At 33.7% G+C, this 18,683-nt stretch overlaps 3 protein-coding genes across 3 annotated transcripts; 2 read left to right on the plus strand and 1 right to left on the minus strand.

Moving 5' to 3' along the window:
* The first annotated feature begins 68 nt into the window (after positions 1 to 68).
* Dph5 (diphthine methyl ester synthase) lies at positions 69 to 2,135 on the plus strand. The gene is made up of 5 exons (XM_085189433.1): positions 69 to 306; positions 506 to 688; positions 952 to 1,123; positions 1,215 to 1,346; positions 1,780 to 2,135. The coding sequence occupies exons 1-5, from the start codon at positions 172 to 174 to the stop codon at positions 1,959 to 1,961; spliced, it is 804 nt and encodes a 267-aa protein (XP_085045559.1). The 5' UTR covers positions 69 to 171; the 3' UTR covers positions 1,962 to 2,135.
* PDZ-GEF (PDZ domain-containing guanine nucleotide exchange factor) lies at positions 2,119 to 6,938 on the minus strand. The gene is made up of 2 exons (XM_085189429.1): positions 6,682 to 6,938; positions 2,119 to 6,235 (listed from the first exon to the last, which is right to left on the minus strand). Exon 2 carries the CDS (start codon positions 6,195 to 6,197, stop codon positions 2,724 to 2,726), a length of 3,474 nt encoding a protein of 1,157 aa, XP_085045555.1. The 5' UTR covers positions 6,198 to 6,235; positions 6,682 to 6,938; the 3' UTR covers positions 2,119 to 2,723.
* Positions 6,939 to 7,547: 609 nt separating this feature from the next.
* Positions 7,548 to 18,657, plus strand: LOC146536739 (serine/threonine-protein phosphatase 2A 56 kDa regulatory subunit epsilon isoform-like). Its single transcript, XM_085188977.1, has 8 exons — positions 7,548 to 8,491; positions 9,437 to 9,633; positions 11,869 to 12,063; positions 13,221 to 13,411; positions 15,689 to 15,902; positions 16,090 to 16,209; positions 16,294 to 16,523; positions 17,313 to 18,657. Exons 1-8 carry the CDS (start codon positions 8,353 to 8,355, stop codon positions 17,404 to 17,406), a joined length of 1,380 nt encoding a protein of 459 aa, XP_085045103.1. The 5' UTR covers positions 7,548 to 8,352; the 3' UTR covers positions 17,407 to 18,657.
* The last annotated feature ends 26 nt before the right edge of the window (positions 18,658 to 18,683 follow it).

The following is an 18,683-nucleotide window of genomic DNA, read 5'->3' on the forward strand; positions in this document are numbered from 1 at the left end:
ATATAAGCTACCCATAACATATGTCACAGACCATCTTTTGGATATGTGTTCTGTTTCATAGACTATCAATAATCTCTGTACGTCAACGTTAATTCAATTCAAATCAAATTTGTAAAACGTGTGTTTACCAGGTGAATTCAAATTTAGTATTATAAGTGACAAGTGTTAAATATGTTTTATTTAATCGGATTAGGATTGGGCGATGCTAAAGACATAACCGTAAAGGGCTTAGAAATTGTAAAGAAATGTGACAAAGTTTTCTTAGAAGGTTACACTTCCATATTGACTGTTGGGAAAGATGTATTGGTGAGATTAAAGATGTATACATATCATTAGAATATAGTTATTATTTTGAAAAAAAAAAGAAACAAAGACTATTGTAATATACCATATCACTATATGGACAATAAAGATGCATATTAAAAAAAATGACAAATTTCTTATCACACATCACATCATTCTTAAACTTAATGAATTTATCTTAATATCCCTTGCTATTTCTCAGGAAAAATTTTACGGACGTCCTTTGATTATAGCTGATAGAGAAATTTGTGAAAGTAATATAGACAATATATTAAAAGAAGCAAAAGAACAAGATATTGCACTTTTAGTTGTAGGTGATCCTTTGGGTGCTACAACTCATACTGATATGTTACTAAGGGCCAAAGAATTTGGAGTAGAAACACAGGTCTGTTCACAAAATATATTAATTTGTATGCAAATTTTAAAATTCAAGAATGTATTTACAGAAGATTATTAATTTCAAGTAAAGGACTGTTAACAATTGAACTAAACCTAAGATACTTGTTTTACATTTATTCTTAACTTAATGTGTTTATTAAATAAATAATTTTGTTATTAGCTTATAAGTACTAGATGTAGTTTGTAACTTTGTTTTCTTATGCTTGTGGTGTACAATAAAGTATAAATAAATAAATAAATAAATTTTAGATTGTGCATAATGCCTCTATTATGAATGCGGTGAGTTGCTGTGGATTACAGTTATACAATTTTGGAGAAACTATTTCTATACCTTATTGGACAGATAATTGGAAACCAGACAGCTTTTATGAAAAAATCATTGGCAATTATTCAAGAAACTTACACACTTTGTGTCTTTTAGGTATGTTTTATAATAATTTATATTGTTTATATAATTTATAAAGCATGTTTATCTCATTGTTTTTGGGTTTCAATATTTTATTTATTTTCAGATATCAAAGTTAAAGAACCAACCGAGGAATCTCTGACAAAAAAGGTTCGCCAATATATGGATCCAAAATTTATGTCAGTAAAAGAAGCGGCACACCAATTAATTCAAATAATTGAAAATAATCCAGACTCAGGTGTGTTAAGAAAAAATAACATTTTGATAATAAAAAAGTGGTGTAGATTGTACATAATGATTCACAAATTTTCATTCATCATCATCATCAACAGCCATCTTTAGTCCAATGCTGGACATAGGCCTTCCCAATTCTCGTTACCACACTCGATCCTCAGCTCTTCGGAACCTATCTGCTTCCCGCCAACCGCTTTATGTTGTTGGTCCATCTACCAGGGGGTTGTCCTATTTATATTTTTTTTAGCTTGTATTCCCCACACAGCAGACTAGCAGACAGACAGCAGACTAGCAGACTAGGCAGATATTAAGACACTATTCCCCATTTTCCTCCTGAACTCAATGCCACATTTTGCCTCGAAACCAAACTGGTCTCAATATTTTTTTAAATTTTGAATTATGCAAAGATGAGAATAATATTTTTTTTTTATTTACAGTTATCAATAAGACGAGTTTAGCTATAGGTTTATCGAGAGTTGGCGCTCCGGAGCAAAGAATCGTGGCGATGTCCTTAGAGGAAATGCAACACTTAGAACTGGGACCACCATTACACAGCCTTGTATTGCCCGCGCCCAACCTGCACCCGCTCGAACTTGATTACCTTGCCCAGTTTAGATAACTGGTAGTGCGATATTACTGGTAGTCTGTGCATGTGTCGAGAAAACATTAAAAGAAAAACATTTTTGTATATTTATTTATTTGGCTACAAATGCCAAAATTATTCACGACAACATAAACTGTTGAATATGATATTATTTATAAGTTTTAAATAAACATTTTTTGAAAGTATTTATTTATATAGTTTTATTATTTACAATTACAATAATTCATTAAAGTCATGATATAAACAAATTATGGATAGCTACAATAAGAAATACCATTCAAACTCATCATTGGTCCTCAAAGCTACCAAAGAAACTACCACAAATATTAAAATCAATCTCGAGTCGTAAATATTAAAAGGTACATTAATTATTATTTGGTCTAAGTTGCGTAATATAAATAATGAAAGTTATAAAAAATATACAAACAACGGAATGTAAAAATACGAAAGGCGCATACGAAACACATCACCATTAACGCTACACATTAAACATCTCTAGACAATAGACATAACTGGAACATGGTGGGTCACATTAAATTTAATCATATTAAATAATAAGAGGCATGGCTTACGACATATTCATTTTACACTATGTAACACTAGGATGATTCGATCGAACGTTAAAATTATACAGTCTTTAAACTTAACCGTAGGGGGATACATACACGATATTATAATTGATATACGAGAAAAAGTACGTAACTCGTGCTCTCTAGTCGTCAAGTGAGATTACAAAACTTGTATATAAATAGATAATCGGTAAGAGTATTCAAAAGTTCAAACGGCGGAGACCTGGTGGTCGTCATCGTCGTCATCGGGCGCGTCGTGGTAGTAGTCGTAGGGGCGCGTCACGCCCTCGTGCGAGTGCGCGCGCGACAGGCGCTCCAGGCGCGCCACCTGCGCCGCCAGCGTGTAGGGCAGGCGCGGCGGCGGCACAGGGCGCGCGCACGATCCGTGTCCGCTATCGCTGGATGTGGCCGAACCCGTCTTGCGTAGCGGCAGATTCACCAGCGAGGTCACGCTGCTGCTCTCCACCGACAGGTCCACGGCCAGCGGCGTGGGCGTGTCGGAGTGCGAGCGCTCGTGCGCGGCGCAGGGCACCGGGCCAGGCACGCATGGCGGCGGCCGCGGCTGGTGCGGCCGCGTTTTGGCGGGCTCCGATAGCGCCAGCAGCTTGCGCACCGCCTGCGGGGACGCCGCCCCGAACTTGTTGCCCGCGAAGCTCTTCTTGCCTTCGCTGGCCGACGACGCGCTGCTGGTGGTGGACAGCGACGGCGACGGGTGCCGGCGACGCGGGACCATAGGAGCCGGCCCCGAACCCTCGCACTCCAACGATAACGCATGAAGTCGTTCCTCGTCTGTTTCGACGTGCATACGATTCAGATACGCTTTGACACGTCGGACCATTTGCGCTTCCTCAAACATCTTTTTAGGATTGGGAACATTTGAGGATTTCTTTCTCCTTTTCACGGTAACTTGTCCCTGTTGCACTCCAGTGGTAAGTTGATTCAATGCAACCATAGCGTTTGATGGCGGTTGTTTTCCTAATTCTAGTAACGTAAGAAGGTCGTAAGGTGCATTACACATATTCGTAAGTGTTCTCACTTCTTTAGCTATCATTCTAAGCTTTTCAAAATTAACCATTCCTTCAACCTTAGTATCATTGCCGAGATGAATAAATGTCAAATCTTTTCTCACCACTGGGTAAAATGGTATTACTGGAGATCTGCCTTGTTCCGTTGTTACTAATTGGCGGTACTTTGACATATTTCTTGAAGGGTCCATGAGCATTTGCAAATCAAAGAAAAGCTTATTATACTTTGTGGGTAATTTTTCCCATGTCATTCGCAACCTAGAGACTGCACCGTGTCCTAACCCAGATATAATAGCAAACATTGAATTAAAATTTTTACATTCTTTGCAATGACGAGCAACTTTTATAAATTGCTTAATTATTTTTGATCTTCTAACAAGATTCTGTTCATTGACCACTTCTGTGACAACCCAAAACATTTCCTTATTAACAAGCCCAGAAAACTGTGATAGCATAGGTGTACCATATCTACTCTTTAATTCAAATAGATCATCAACATATTCAGTACTTTCAATTTGTCGAAATATACAAAAATCTTGCAATGTTAGCTGTACTGCTACTTCAACAGCATTCAGCTGTAAGAAATGAACTACACTTTCTCTCAAAAGTTCTGGTGCCATTTCATCAGGTACTAAAGTTTCACTTACTCCATTAGTTTTTAAATAGTATCTAGAACTAAGGCCAATCCGTTCGGCCAGGTTGCCCAGTTGATCTGGTAGCCTATGTTGTTTTATTATACCTCCTTGAGCTACTGAAACTTCACAAAGAGAAAAGTTGGAACTGGGATCAGTAATACCAAATTCTTGCAATGTAAGCATTACAACTTCCCTGGCTGTTGTTTCTTTATGAACTAATAAATATTTACATGTTTGATCTGCTCTATATACTTTGAGAACATGCTCAGGATAATCAGAAGACTGATATTCATCATAACAAATAGATATTAAATCTGGATTACTATGTGAATTATAGAATGAGGTGCTGGAGGCTTTGCTTAAGGTTTCTGAATTGGAAAGAATACTGTCATCATTATGAATACCATCAGTGATAGTATTTTTGGGCAGAATGTTCATTTTCATTAATGCTTTTTGCAATCTTCTTTTAGGGCCTAAAGTCATAAAACCTTTTTGAGGTTCCTTTTTAATATTGAGTTGTTGAGGTTTTTTAGTGGGAGATTGAAAAACAGGAGTTAAAGTGAGAGGATCATCACTAAGAAGTTCTGCTGTGGATAATCTTGCTCTAGGATCAGTTTGCCAACGCATCATATTGGCACATCCTCTTTGTCTAGGAGAATTTTCAGGCATTAACAACATATGCTTAAATGCTAATAAATTACTCTTTACTGTGATGCTTAAGTGTGTTGAACCAGTTATAATTTCCATGGCCTTTGCCTGACTTACATGGCGAAAGGATTGACCATTGACTTCTATAATTTGGTCTCCTCTTTTTAATCCTACATCTTCAGCTTTTGAGTGCTTTTCTACTTTTAATACAAAAATTCCGTATCCTCTTTCATATCCCCCCAAAATACTAAAATTGAGTGGCTCATCTCTTGAGGGTCGAGATAAGGTTACACTTCTAGTTCTTGCCTTTGCAGAGCAAGCAATATTTAATAAATTAAGTTGACTATCCATTTTTTCACATTCCAAAAGCATTTCAAAACTCTCTAAAAACTCCATCATATTTGGATCAGTTTCAAAATCAGTGAAATGATTATTTACCCACAATAAAACTACACGTGTTACTTTATCACGAACAGCAGGTTCTGAAAACCAGGCAAGCAATTGTTTGGCCACGACTAGTGGAGTTTCTATGAAAGTTCTGTGTGTCAATAAGAAATCTTCTACATATGTTGAGTCCCGAGAATTATCTTCAATAAGTTGCAGCATTAGATGCTCAGGAGTCCCCCTAATAACAACATGCCCTTGTTGATGTCCAGATTCCCCTGCTGCACCTCTATACTCTGTGACTAATACTACTACACCATTTTCATTTTCATGTCGCCTTATATTTTCTTCTCCTTGATGTAATATACGGTAATAATCAGTTTGAGTGACACATACAAATTGGCAATCATCACATCTAGTTGTCATAACTCCTCTGTGATATAATTTCTCTAAAGTAGCTTCAGCCATGCCAAAACTGTCCCCAACATTAAGATATTCAATTTCTCCATTTTGATGTTCAATTCCAACCTGACCATTAATAAGAACAGACCATGAATCATGTTCTTCACCATCATTCATAACAACTGTTTCAGCTTTTTCAACTACTGCAAATACCATAACAGCACAAAGTGCCCTCCGCACTGTAAGGGTCATATTAGTAAATGCTTTTAAGTGTTGAGTGAATTCTAAAAGAATTTCAATATCTTCATCAGTTCTTTCACTAGGATCTTTCTCAAGACATTCTCTGACAGCATCACGGACAGTCAAACTATCCATACTCTCTTCCATATCTTCCTCCTCATCAGAATCTACTATAGATTCGAGGAGACCTGACAGATCTACTTCCATATCCATATCTAAAGAGCTGTGTACTGAAGTCATAGTGTCACTGCCACTGTATGCAGAGCTAGTATCACTGGCATTGGAGCACTTCAGTGTATGAGGGTACAGTTCTGGACTGTGACGGCCACCACGCCCACCTCTCAACATTGTGAAGATTCTAGCCTGCCTATATTAACTTCTTGCTTCTGAAAACAGAAATATTGTAATTAAAATAACTATTAGAATTATGGTACAAAAAAGAAAGTATTATTAAATTTATGTTTAAATATAGAAATAGTATCCATTGAAATTTATTTATTTAAAAGAATATAGCCCAAATTGTGTATAAGATTTTCATAATATAACTTTATGCTGCAAATACAACACAACAAGTTTATTAAATAATGTATACAGAATTTTAAATTTGTTGGATATTTTGAAGGCTTATTCAATATCAATTAATAATATTCTATCATTTTAATTGCGAATAACATCCTTATATGTAGTGTGTATACTAAGGATGGCTACAAACTTATTCGTATATAAGACAACATTAAGATTAGTATAGTATGTTTGTTAAAAATATAATTACATAGTATAATATTATATACGTGTCAAGTTCAATGTTTATCTAAATAAAAATATACTGAACCTCCACAATTTCTATTTATTTTGCATTCATGGCGGAACTGTCAGGGCTTCCATGTTGCTTTCTAATTAGTTTTACACTAACAGTCAATAGTTATATAGTGGCACTGTATTACAGAAACAAAATATCAATCGAAATATTTAAAGATTACAAATTTTATAATATTAATTACTTATTTCGAAAGCAAGTAAGACGCTTAAAAATTTAGAAAGCTACTTTCTCAACGTAAGTGCCTACATCCATAGATAACATAAATATTGAATTTTGCTTATACCAACGTTTACAGATAATTTTAAAATTAACCAACGTATATACGGTACAACGTATTGACAAAAATATAATATCCTAAATGTTATGTATAATATCGATGCAATTTTTTGATGATTTGAATTAGCAACTGCTTATAGTTTCGAATAATATCTATAATATAATGTAATCAAGAGATCGAACATTCATTTACATAATTATACTCTATTCACAATAAATTAATTTATATTATTGTATTAATAAAAAAATACTATATAAATTGTTTTAGAAATGAGTTTTGGTTAATATTGAAAATATATGAAAGTTACTAAAACTTAAATTTTAATACAAATAATATGTATTCTAAACCTAGGTTATTTGTTATCTGTATTCTTACAAGAACGCTTCCATAATATTTATTCATAAAAGGGAAAAAAATACTGCTTCCGTTTGAAAATGTAAGCTATTTTTATTTACATTCTATTGAAATATTTTGTAAAAGTGTTATGTTTTATGACTCTATTTTTACAATAAATATTTTAGAAGATAATTAATTACCAAAAATGGTACATACGTCTAAATTGATAATTAAAAGTATGTCAGTTGTTTATCTGAACATTTTTATATCTCCATCTATTTTCAGAAATAGGTACTTTTGAGTGCTGGCGTTTTCGCTGCAAAACGAGTGATGATTATCTTTTAACTAGATAGCTTTTTGTAAATTGATCGTTTGTCCTCGCGAAAAAAGTCGTGGAAAAATATAATTCTTCTTGTGAAAGTGCAATCTATCGAAATATTTTTATGCCTAACGATAAAATGCGTCTTGTTTCACTGTCTGAATCTAAACGGATGGTGAGCGATGGCGAGAATACGGTGATAGATTTTTGATGTTAAAAATTTGCTCTGTGTCATCGCCTTTTTAGTTTGATACTAATCTTAAAGAGGACTATATTTGATTGATTTTAACGTTTTTCGTGCTAATAATCCTGAATATTAAAATATTTCGACGATTATTGTGAGGAAATTAAATTGTCATCGACTGACCGGCTGATATTACACGAGGCTTGTATGTATATGTGACTTCTACCTTCTGGTATTAGTGACACGCCTCAGAAAATAAAACTTAATTTTGTGAATGGAATTGTTATATTTTGTTATTGTGTCGTTTTTGTGATAAAGATATTTGAAAATTACGTAACTGTTGTGGAATCTTAGTGTATTAAAGAATGGCCTGAGTGTGACCACTCCATTACCGTCATGTGTGACGAAGGAATGTTTGTTTAGGCTTTAATATTTTGCTGCGACTTTACTCCAAGTGCGCGTTTGATTCGTAGATTGGACTGGATCATGAATCTATTCGAATCAAGACAAGCTTTGCATTGATCGTTCTCGACATATTGTCATTTCGGACACTTTTATATTAGCAAAATGTCTTCGGGAACGTTTGTGGATAGGATTGATCCTTTCGCAAAGCGGTCATTGAAGAAAAAGACTAAGAAGTCTCAAGGATCATCACGATATCGCAACTCGCAAGATGTGGAGCTGCAGGCATTGCCTCTGCTAAAAGGTTCGTTTGACACTTTATTTAATGTGTCTTAATATGAACTTAAATACTGAGAAGTTATATGGATATTACTCATTATTCATAAAAATATATGTAACTTCAATATTAATTCTAGTAAGACTTAATTAGCTTCTGATATGGTATAAAACTAATGATATAATCTATAAGATTCTTAATAAACAGATCTTAGTAAACATCTGTTGAAATTTTTGTACACATTATTATTCTCTTGTTAAAATTAGTAACAGAATGTTAGATAAAAATTTTACATATGTATGTTGATGATATTGTGCTTCACTCAGGAATTTCACTTTTCCATGATCTAATAAAATTAAAATTTACAAGTCAATCCATGTTAACCTTATTAGATGTCTTGTTTAAGAGTACTATAAAAATAATATTTTAAAAGCTGACTGGTCGATATAATATATCAAATACATCAAAATTCCCCAAAATCAAATTGTTTTAGCTTGTTATTGAAAATTTGAAAATTGATTGAATTTACAAAAACAAATTAATTTATAATGTTTTATGCATTATACATTGTTTTATGTACCTGTAAATATTGTTATCAGTCACTTAAGATTTACTAATATATATATTGAGAAACTATGAGGCCGTTGTTATTGAGTCCGTCATGGCCTAGTTCCTGACTAAATGTGATGGTGGTGGGTTCAAGTCTCATTCAGAGGAGGGAATTATTTCCATTTCACCTCTCTGAAAATAAACAAAGTGCGGTGTTGAGTTGAAACACACATAATAATAATAAAATCTTTATTTTCCTCTCACAAAGCTTTGTCATGATAAATACATATTTGACAAAGAAACCAGAGGTGGTGACATGTCTCTAAATTTGAGTATAGTGTGGGAAAAGTTCCTCCATCTATTCTTTCATATAAAAGAATTTTTACTTATTTAAAAATTTATCGATATTATTCTATATTCCAGATGTTGCAAGCAGTGAGCAAGAAGAACTATTTATTCGCAAATTAAGGCAATGTTGTGTTGCTTTCGACTTCATGGATCCAGTGGCTGATTTGAAGGGTAAAGAGATAAAACGGGCCACACTCAATGAGCTTGTAGAATACATCACTCCAGCACGTGGGCCACTCCCTGAACCTGTGTATCCAGAGATAATAAAAATGGTAATAGAAGTTTTTAAATATATATTCTGATACATAAAATTGTGTATGTATTACAGGCAATCTATATAATTTTGATGATGATCATGTGTAAAATAAGTAGATCTCGGCCCATATTCCTATATTTGAGCTACAAATTTAGCAGTTTTTAAATGCAGTTAAAAAAATTTAAACAAGAATAACTAACCTAACCTGCACTTCAAATCCACAAAATTATTAGTGATAAATATTTTTTTTGTTAGGAAGGATAGTATATTACATCAAGTATGTAATCTAAATTAGTGATTACCTAAATAAACATCCTGTATTATTATTTTATATATAATTGCCTTTTATCCCTATTGTATTTACCTTTTAATAATATTTAGGTTTGTTAACATAAATATTTCATACAAGTAAAATTATGGACTTATTAAAATTGTTGCAAATTATCAGTGATGGAGTGAGATTTAATGTTTCATCTTGGGAGTATTGTAAATGAAATTATCTACCTTATAATTGCAAAATAGTAATTATGTTATTTGGAAGCCATAACATTTAAAAAAATATAAAATTAGAATGTATTGTGGGACAAGGCAACAAGCATCTTGTTATTAATAGTTCCTTTTGACTTAAGAAACATAAATGTGAAATATGAAAATTCACTAACATTTTGGGTTTCTTTTATTAATTTTAAAAAAGGTTGATGTCAGTGGATGAGGCATAAGAGGTGTGCAGAGACTAGCTTTCTTTTGACTCTGGCTAGGTATAAAATGTACAGCTTAGCAAAAAAAAAACCTTTACTTTGCAAAGGTATTTTTTGTACATCTTCATTGTCCATTAAAAACTGGTAAGTTACTCAACTTGTGAATAGTTTTATTATATTATACACATATTTATGCATTTTAACTTATAAAATGCTAACTGCATTATAGTATTATGTAATGTCTTATTTGTTTAATTTCTATAAAAAAATATACATTGGTAAGTCACTAATATTGAAAATAATATCGAAATATATAATAATATCGGCCGAATTAATGTGTAATTAGAGAAAATTTATTGATTATTTTAGTATAGTTATATGTTTTTTACTGTTCTGCATTTGATAAATCTTAATTAAGTGTTTTAGATTTTTACTTGACTTTGCTCACAAAAATTGTCGTATGTAATAAGAGAATGTTTAGTTATTTCAAAACTATTAGTAGGCGGTAGGTACTCGTGCAATCGCGAGGGAATTCCAGTATAAAAAGTAGCCTATATATTAGTCCCATAATAATTAATCAGTTTAGATTTTCTGGAGATACGAGACAGAAAGACAGACAGAAAAAAAATGTGTTTTGGTATTGTGTAAATCTCGCATCCATTCGAAATAATTCGCCAGCCACCTTCTTTGAATCGTCGAGAAACACCTGACCGGGATGGTTGGCGTTTGATGAGGGACGCTAACGTAGGCTACGTTCAGCATTGGACGGCGACAGACAGATTAAAAAAAAATTGTGCTAATAACTATATGCCCTTGAAGACTCAGTTATTTTAAAATCACAGACAGATTTAAATTAAAATTAAAATCATAGAATTTACAGTAAATAAACATGAAATTAATGTAGTCATTAAGATGCTCTTATATTGCATCACATTTACTTATTATATTTTTTTGAAAAAAAGAAAACGTTTATATAATCTCAATAAAAATATCTGAATGAAAATTTAAATAAAAAGCATCTATATACAACGACGATCTGAAATAGGTATTCGTTTTTTATAGTGTTTTATTTATATCTTGTTTTACATTTTTTCTCTACGATAGCGCTCGAACATCTCGTTTAAACTATAATAGCACTTAGAATGAGAGTTTTATTAGTTATTGTTTACATAATAAAAATTTTACTAAAATTTTGCTATCTATCATCCAAGAATTTGTTTAGGGGAAATGCCCTTACTCTCAAAAACTACTGGTTCCAATTAAAAGTATATTTTTAGTTTCGTAGTCCATATATTATACGTCACGATAATCGTTTCGATGTTACCCCCTGTACCTGCGGCCAGAGTTCACACACACAACTCTTACCTTCTTTGCATTTGACCACAGAATTGAAGATGTACGTAAAAATAAGCTGGTGTTATTACAAAATAAATTTAAGAAAAATGCATGACTGTCCCAGTATTTCAAAATTCATTTACGACAATCAACTTGCAGTATGCATTCAATATGCATAAGTTTATAATTTTTATATTATTATATTTGTATTATAATAGATATCGGCCAACTTGTTCCGCACTCTGCCGCCGAGTGACAACCCTGACTTCGACCCGGAGGAGGACGATCCGACCCTGGAGGCCTCGTGGCCGCACCTTCAGCTGGTTTACGAGTTCTTCCTGCGCTTCCTCGAGTCCAGCGACTTTCAACCTACCATCGGCAAGAAGGTCATCGACCAGAAATTCGTCTTGCAGGTACTTAAAATATTTCTTATAAATTTATTTGATATGTATGACCTTGTTAGCAACAAATACGATATTTTATACGCTTGACTATATACCTAATACTCTAATAAGTTAAGTTTTTTTTGATGTCTTAAAGATTTGGAACAAAATTGTTGAATGCTATGTTTTTTCACGGTATTTAAAAAAAATGTTATTAGATATCGTTAATAGATATTTAAATTTACAAATAACAATTTTTGGCGTAAAAAGCAGTAGCAGTAGTAGGTTAGCACTACAAGTCCGTTGGCAATATTAAAAATAATTTATTCATGTCAGTTTCACGCTGTATGTCGCACACAGCAGGGTAGGCAGAGGCAACCTAGTGTTGGTGCTAATAAGACGCTCCGTTCTCCACTTTCCGCCGATTCGGACGCCGAAATGAAAAGTCGTGTCGCAGCGGAACAAGGGTGTGACTGTATCGCGACTGGTTGTGTGTTCGATCCCCACCTCGAGGAAATGAAATATTATTTAAAATTTATATTTACATTTGTTCGCTCTGGTGTTGATGCAAAGCGTGGCGTTGAATTCCGCAACGCAACATGCAATGCCTCTAGGATTCGGCAGAAAGTGGAGAAAGAAGTGTCTTAACATAAGGTTCCCATTGCCTAAAGCGTGAAGCTGATTTATTCATTTTATTTATTTAACTAAATATTGGAAAATTGTTTTTAACTGGCTAGCTGCATTAGAAAATCGTATTACTCCGTAAAAATTATTCAACTTGACTAGATAAGTTATTACGTCTCATATTGTGTGAATGGAAGTGAAATATGAAACGCCTTATTCTATTTCGTCTTAGTCATTGTAAACAATTTTGCGTAAAATAAATGTGTCGAGTCTTGTACTTGAAATTAATTTGATGTGCAAGTTTAGTAAAACTAAGAATTACGACAAATTAATATTACTTAAAATATAGATTTCTCTGACCTATATTTATTTTATTATTTGTTGTCGACCTTAGAAGGTCAAAAATAAAATTCAGCTTTTTCCCACTCCTGTTGAAATTCTGGAAAGCCCTTTTTTAGTGTTTCTGTACTTCCCAAGGAACCAATGTATAGATATGATAAATTTCTATATCTCAACTAAATAGGCCATTGTATGTTGCTTAAAAGGATTATTTATTTTGACAGCTGCTTGACTTGTTTGATTCTGAAGATCCTCGCGAGCGCGACTTTCTCAAGACGGTCCTGCACCGTATTTATGGCAAGTTTTTGGGGCTGCGAGCTTTCATTCGGAAACAAATCAACAACATTTTCCTAAGATTTGTTTATGAGACCGAACATTTTAACGGCGTGGGTGAGCTGCTAGAAATATTGGGAAGGTAAGTGTCATATACCTATCATACTTATGCTGTCATTCATTATACGGAATGATTATTACATATTATCTTTATATGACAAATTTTATAATAATAATAATAATTTAAACTACGCGGAGTTGGGTTTATCTTGAATTTTATATTTTTATTTGTATTTCAAAAGTAATTGAGGATATTACATTTATAATACAAGAAGAATGTGAACACAATTGGTTGAGAAAATTTATCCTTATAATTAGATATAATCTGACTATGAATAATTAAATTATCTAATATTTGTATATGTTAGAAGTTCAGTTTTTAGCGATATAAAACCTAGATAACCTCTAGGTTGTTTAAGATATCTTTAGTAACAAATGCACTTTTTTTAATGAAATTTTAATTAAATATTAAAAAGTTAAATGTTTTTTTATAAGGGTTAAACTCGTATGTGTAAATTGTTTAAACAAGTGCTCAAGAATTCTATAAGACAAGCGATAAAGTGATTAATTTAGAGCGTGGAGGTATGCTGTTACGTCACTATGTGTGAGCTTGTGTTTGTTTGACGTCCCCCCATTGTTCTTAAATCATTTCCCTAAACGATAATTTACCTACGACGCCTCGTATACTATAAATTACTGTACAAAAAGCGTTATATAATAAACATAAAGTAATAAAATTTCGAATGAAATGATAATGCTTATGCATTAATTAATCCAATTGACACGTTAAAATCTCATTAAAAAGTTCTGATGTTTTGATATTTCTAATTATTTCGTCATATATATTTTTACATGCCAACCTTCGTCTTGTATTACGTAATAACCTTTGTGCACAAGTAAAGACTATATTAAAATCAAATTAAATTAAATCAACTTCACGCTGTATCCCGCACACAGCTGGGTAGGTAGAGGGAACCAATTGTCAAGACACTCCCTTCCCCACTTTCTGCCGAATTCTGAAGGCATTACGTGTTGAGTGGCAGAACTCAACGCCGCGCTTTGCCTCGACACCAGAGCGAAGAAATGGAAATATAAACGTAAATAAATATTTCACTTCCTCGAGTGGGGATCGAACTCACAACCATCGCGTTACAGTCACACCCTAGTGCCGCTGCGCCACGACGGCCTAAAACTAGATCTATTTTCTTAATCATAAATTTAACTTCTTGATGATATCAAAATATAAAGTTTCATTGGAGTAAATACTTCTTAAAACATCATAATCATAAAAGTATGGCATTAAATAGAATTATTGTTTATCAAATAGTGATAGAAACTAAACGTAGCTAAGCTTTGTAAAGGTCGTCCTGCATAGGTGCAAACTAATTTGTAACAAGTATATAAAAAATATTCCACGCTGCACATGGATGCTTAAAAATACAACGACTATTAACTGCAACCTAAAAAGATTTATTTGTACTGGTTTGTGTACGTTTTACAAAAAAACTTTACATATCAACAGAAAACTTAAGTCAATGTCCAGTATCACGAATTTAGTTATTAACAAATAATATAGCAAGTTAAAATTATGATTGCAAAGTCGCTGTTTTGCACTCCTATTTCAAAATAAACAAATAAATGATTTTTTACAAAAATAATGAAGTATAATATTCACAATTTGGAACTAAGATATAGCCAGCTAACCATAACAGTTAACACATACCTACGATAACATTGACCCCTAATAAATATAATAAACATATTTGTGACACCCAAATTTAGCGACTTGTTTATGTTTGCAATAAACGAAGAGAGCTTTGAATCTGACTTCAATTACGACGGTTGTTCATTCATATTCAACTCGGGGTATTAATTATTTTCATTTCGTCACTTTCGCCCGATTTTTGAGACACTCTTAATGTCTCATAAATTGTGCGGATAACGGAGAACTTAGTGTCTTGACACTAGGTTCAATCTGTCTACATGAACAGTTGCTTCATTTTAATTTTGCTGTATTGTTTTCATACATAAAAAGTTATAGAAATTCTGGCAATTCAAATGTTGAAAATGTGCCTATAATGTCCGTTATATTTTAAGCTCAAAGTATTTTTCTGTTCTTTTCACGGTTTAACCCAAATAAATAAAATATATAATAGCTTGTGGCTTAATTTACTTTAATTTTCAAGTTTCATTTGGAAATTAATTAAAAAACGCCGAGAATGGAAGTGTTTCATAAAGTTTGATCTACCTGCCTTGCTACATGCGGAATAGTGTAAAGTTGAAAAATACAAAATGTATTATCATTCTTTACGTAATATATGTTACTCCACAACACTATACTCAAAACAATCGCTTGCAGTATAATAAACGGATTCGCTCTGCCGTTGAAGAGCGAGCATAAGCAGTTTCTGGTGAAGGTCCTGCTACCGCTGCATAAGGTGAAGTGTCTGTCGCTGTACCACGCGCAGCTCGCGTACTGCGTCGTGCAGTTCCTCGAGAAGGACGCCACGCTGACTGAGCCCGTCGTGCGCGGCTTACTAAAGTTCTGGCCCAAAACCTGCTCTCAGAAAGAGGTATTGATATCTTTGTTTTTTTTTATTTGCTTGTTCTTACTTTATTTATTATTACTATGTAATGTAGGATCTTGACAATGTGTACTCTTTACCTACTACTATTACTATCTAGAAAAAACCGTGGCCAGAAAATTGATAATTTAAAATTTTATTTAATAATTTCTAAATGTTTTAATAATATTTTCAGGTGATGTTTCTTGGCGAGATAGAGGAAATTTTGGATGTTATTGAGATGGCCCAGTTTGCGAGGATCCAAGAACCACTTTTTAGACAAATTGCGAAATGTGTGTCCAGTCCACATTTCCAGGTATAGATAGAAAATGTGTTATAAATCTGTTAAGAAAAATAACAAATTATTAGTTCCAATGCTAAAATTATGTATATGTTCCAGGTGGCTGAGAGGGCATTATTTTATTGGAACAACGAATATATACTATCCCTTATGGAAGAGAACAACCAAGTGATAATGCCCATCATGTTCCCAGCTTTGTATAGGATGAGTAAGGAGCACTGGAACCAATCCATCGTGACGCTCGTCTACAATGTACTCAAGACGTTTATGGAGATGAACTCCAAGCTGTTTGATGAGCTCACTGCTAGCTACAAAGCAGAACGGCAGAAGTGAGAATGTTATTTATTTTATTATTTATTTTTACGTAAATATTTGTCGTTAAATAGAAAAGTGACATTATTCAAAAACTAATTATGCAGTACTAAGTAATAGGATTTAAAGTTTGCTATACATCATTTTAAACATAGTTATGTAAATTTTAAAATTTATTGAAAGGAAAAGGCATTTAAAAGAAGAAATATTTTTATTTATTTTAAAATAAATAAATATTATTCTATGCCATGCTGACATATTTCTAAATATTACGTTGTAGCTACAAAACCCCCGACTACATATGCGTCATCTAGTATCCTTGGCGTATTATTCTATAAAAAATTAAAATCAAATTAAATCAGCTTCACGCTGTATGCCGCACACAGCAGGGTAGGAGGAGACCTAATGTTAAGACACTCCGTTCCACACTTCCTCCCGCCGAATTTTGGAGGCATTGCGTGTTGAGTGGCGGTTTGGACGCCGCTATTTGCCTCAACACCAGAGCGTAGAAATGAAAATATAATTGTAAATAAATATTTAATTTCTTCGAGTGGGGATCGAACCCACAATCGTTGGGTGCCGCTGAGCCACAACGGCCTCAATGTGTATTTAATCCATTAAAGAATACTAACAGTAGATTTGACCTAGTATATAATATATATTGATTCATGAACAATTTTGATTTTCAAATATTGAATTATACTGTAAGATGAGGCCGTCGTGGCTCACTCAATATACTATTCGCTCTAGTAACAAGGCAAAGCGGACTGTGTAACACTGTGTACTAACGTGTGCGTTGTTCCCAGAGAGAAGAAGCGCGAGAAGGAGCGCGACGAGCTGTGGAAGCGGCTGGGCGAGATGGAGATCAGCCACAAGCGGCAGCAGGCGGCCGCCAAGTGATGCCCTTCCACCCGCTAGATGATGCGAGCCATTCATATTTTCACTTATGTATTCATATTTTTCACTTATGTATTCATATTTTCTATTTGATTACGATTTCGTTAATGAGTTTATTGATTGTTTCGTTCGGTCCGCCCGCCCCGCTGCGGCGACGCGCCCTCGTATGTCGTCACCGTATTACTATTTTATATCTGTTCACATAGAAAATAGATTACTTTAGGATTTTTAATATTGTTAAATCGTTCGATAAGTTTAAAGTTGTATGTATTATTGATGCGTGAAAGTTTGTATCGCATTTTAAAACACCGATAATTGTATTGATCGGGCGACGAGGCCTGTCTGAAATTATTGTACAAAAAAAAATTAATAGTGAAATTCGAATATGTAATTTGTTTAGTATGCGAGCCCTCTCGCCGCTCTCGCGGGGGCCGTACGTAGCATGTTCTGTCACATTTTGTTTTAATTAGGTGCTCAAAACAATGTAATTTCGTCGTACTATCATTTTGTATAGATACATATAGTGTAAATAGGCATTTATTTATTATAAATTTATAGCAGTGCGATTTTTATACATGGCTGCGGGAGTGGGACACTAACCGGTCGCACCGAACGACCGAGCGAGCAGGAGACCATGGATGTAGCACGCATTCGCCGCGGGAAAATTTAAAAGTATCCGAGTTTTATAGGAATGCAGAAAACAACATTGATAGTAATAATTTGATGCTGAATAGTTAAAATGATCATAATTTTAAGGAAATAGTCATTAATTTGTATGATATTGCTGTAGCCGCATTTTACTATGATCACTAAGTAGAGCGGCGCGGACACCGCCGCTCGGCGCCGCGCCTCTGTATATAGTTTGTGCGACGTACGTACAATAAGAACACTGTTGAATAAATTATATCATCGTACGGAGACTATGTTGCAGGAATTATACATATAAAGTATAAACAACGGCGAACGAACACGCTGTGAATTCTTCATTCGAATGTCCGCCGGCCGCGCGTCGTCATACCACTAGTTTCATTTCACTATACTTAGTTCTTTTTATTATTTTCGAATTCGCTTTCGAATAACGGACTATATTATTTTTAAATGGAGTTTCAGCTATTTAGGTTAATTAACGTAAACGATAATTGTGTTGTAAAATATGTGTACTTGGGATAATAAAAAAACACAAATATAATGAAAAATTTTGATAATTCTTGTACCACCAAAATGTAAAGAAATAAAACTAATTCGTAACCATTAGCGCTGAGCTTAATTGAGCTTGCGTT

Source organism: Heliconius melpomene, chromosome 8, assembly GCF_056956725.1.
Source record: "Heliconius melpomene rosina isolate 202511_hmr_F chromosome 8, ASM5695672v1, whole genome shotgun sequence".
Taxonomy (NCBI): Eukaryota; Metazoa; Arthropoda; class Insecta; order Lepidoptera; family Nymphalidae; genus Heliconius; species Heliconius melpomene.

Coding starts and splice junctions, on each gene's coding strand:
- Dph5 (XM_085189433.1), top strand. CDS start 172: ATGTTTTATTTAATCGGATTAGGATTGGGCGATGCTAAAGACATAACC. Junction 307..505: donor CTGTTGGGAAAGATGTATTG/GTGAGATTAAAG, acceptor GCTATTTCTCAG/GAAAAATTTTACGGACGTCC. Junction 1,124..1,214: donor ACACACTTTGTGTCTTTTAG/GTATGTTTTATA, acceptor ATTTATTTTCAG/ATATCAAAGTTAAAGAACCA.
- PDZ-GEF (XM_085189429.1), bottom strand. CDS start 6,197: ATGTTGAGAGGTGGGCGTGGTGGCCGTCACAGTCCAGAACTGTACCCT.
- LOC146536739 (XM_085188977.1), top strand. CDS start 8,353: ATGTCTTCGGGAACGTTTGTGGATAGGATTGATCCTTTCGCAAAGCGG. Junction 12,064..13,220: donor ACCAGAAATTCGTCTTGCAG/GTACTTAAAATA, acceptor TTATTTTGACAG/CTGCTTGACTTGTTTGATTC. Junction 16,524..17,312: donor TACAAAGCAGAACGGCAGAA/GTGAGAATGTTA, acceptor CGTTGTTCCCAG/AGAGAAGAAGCGCGAGAAGG.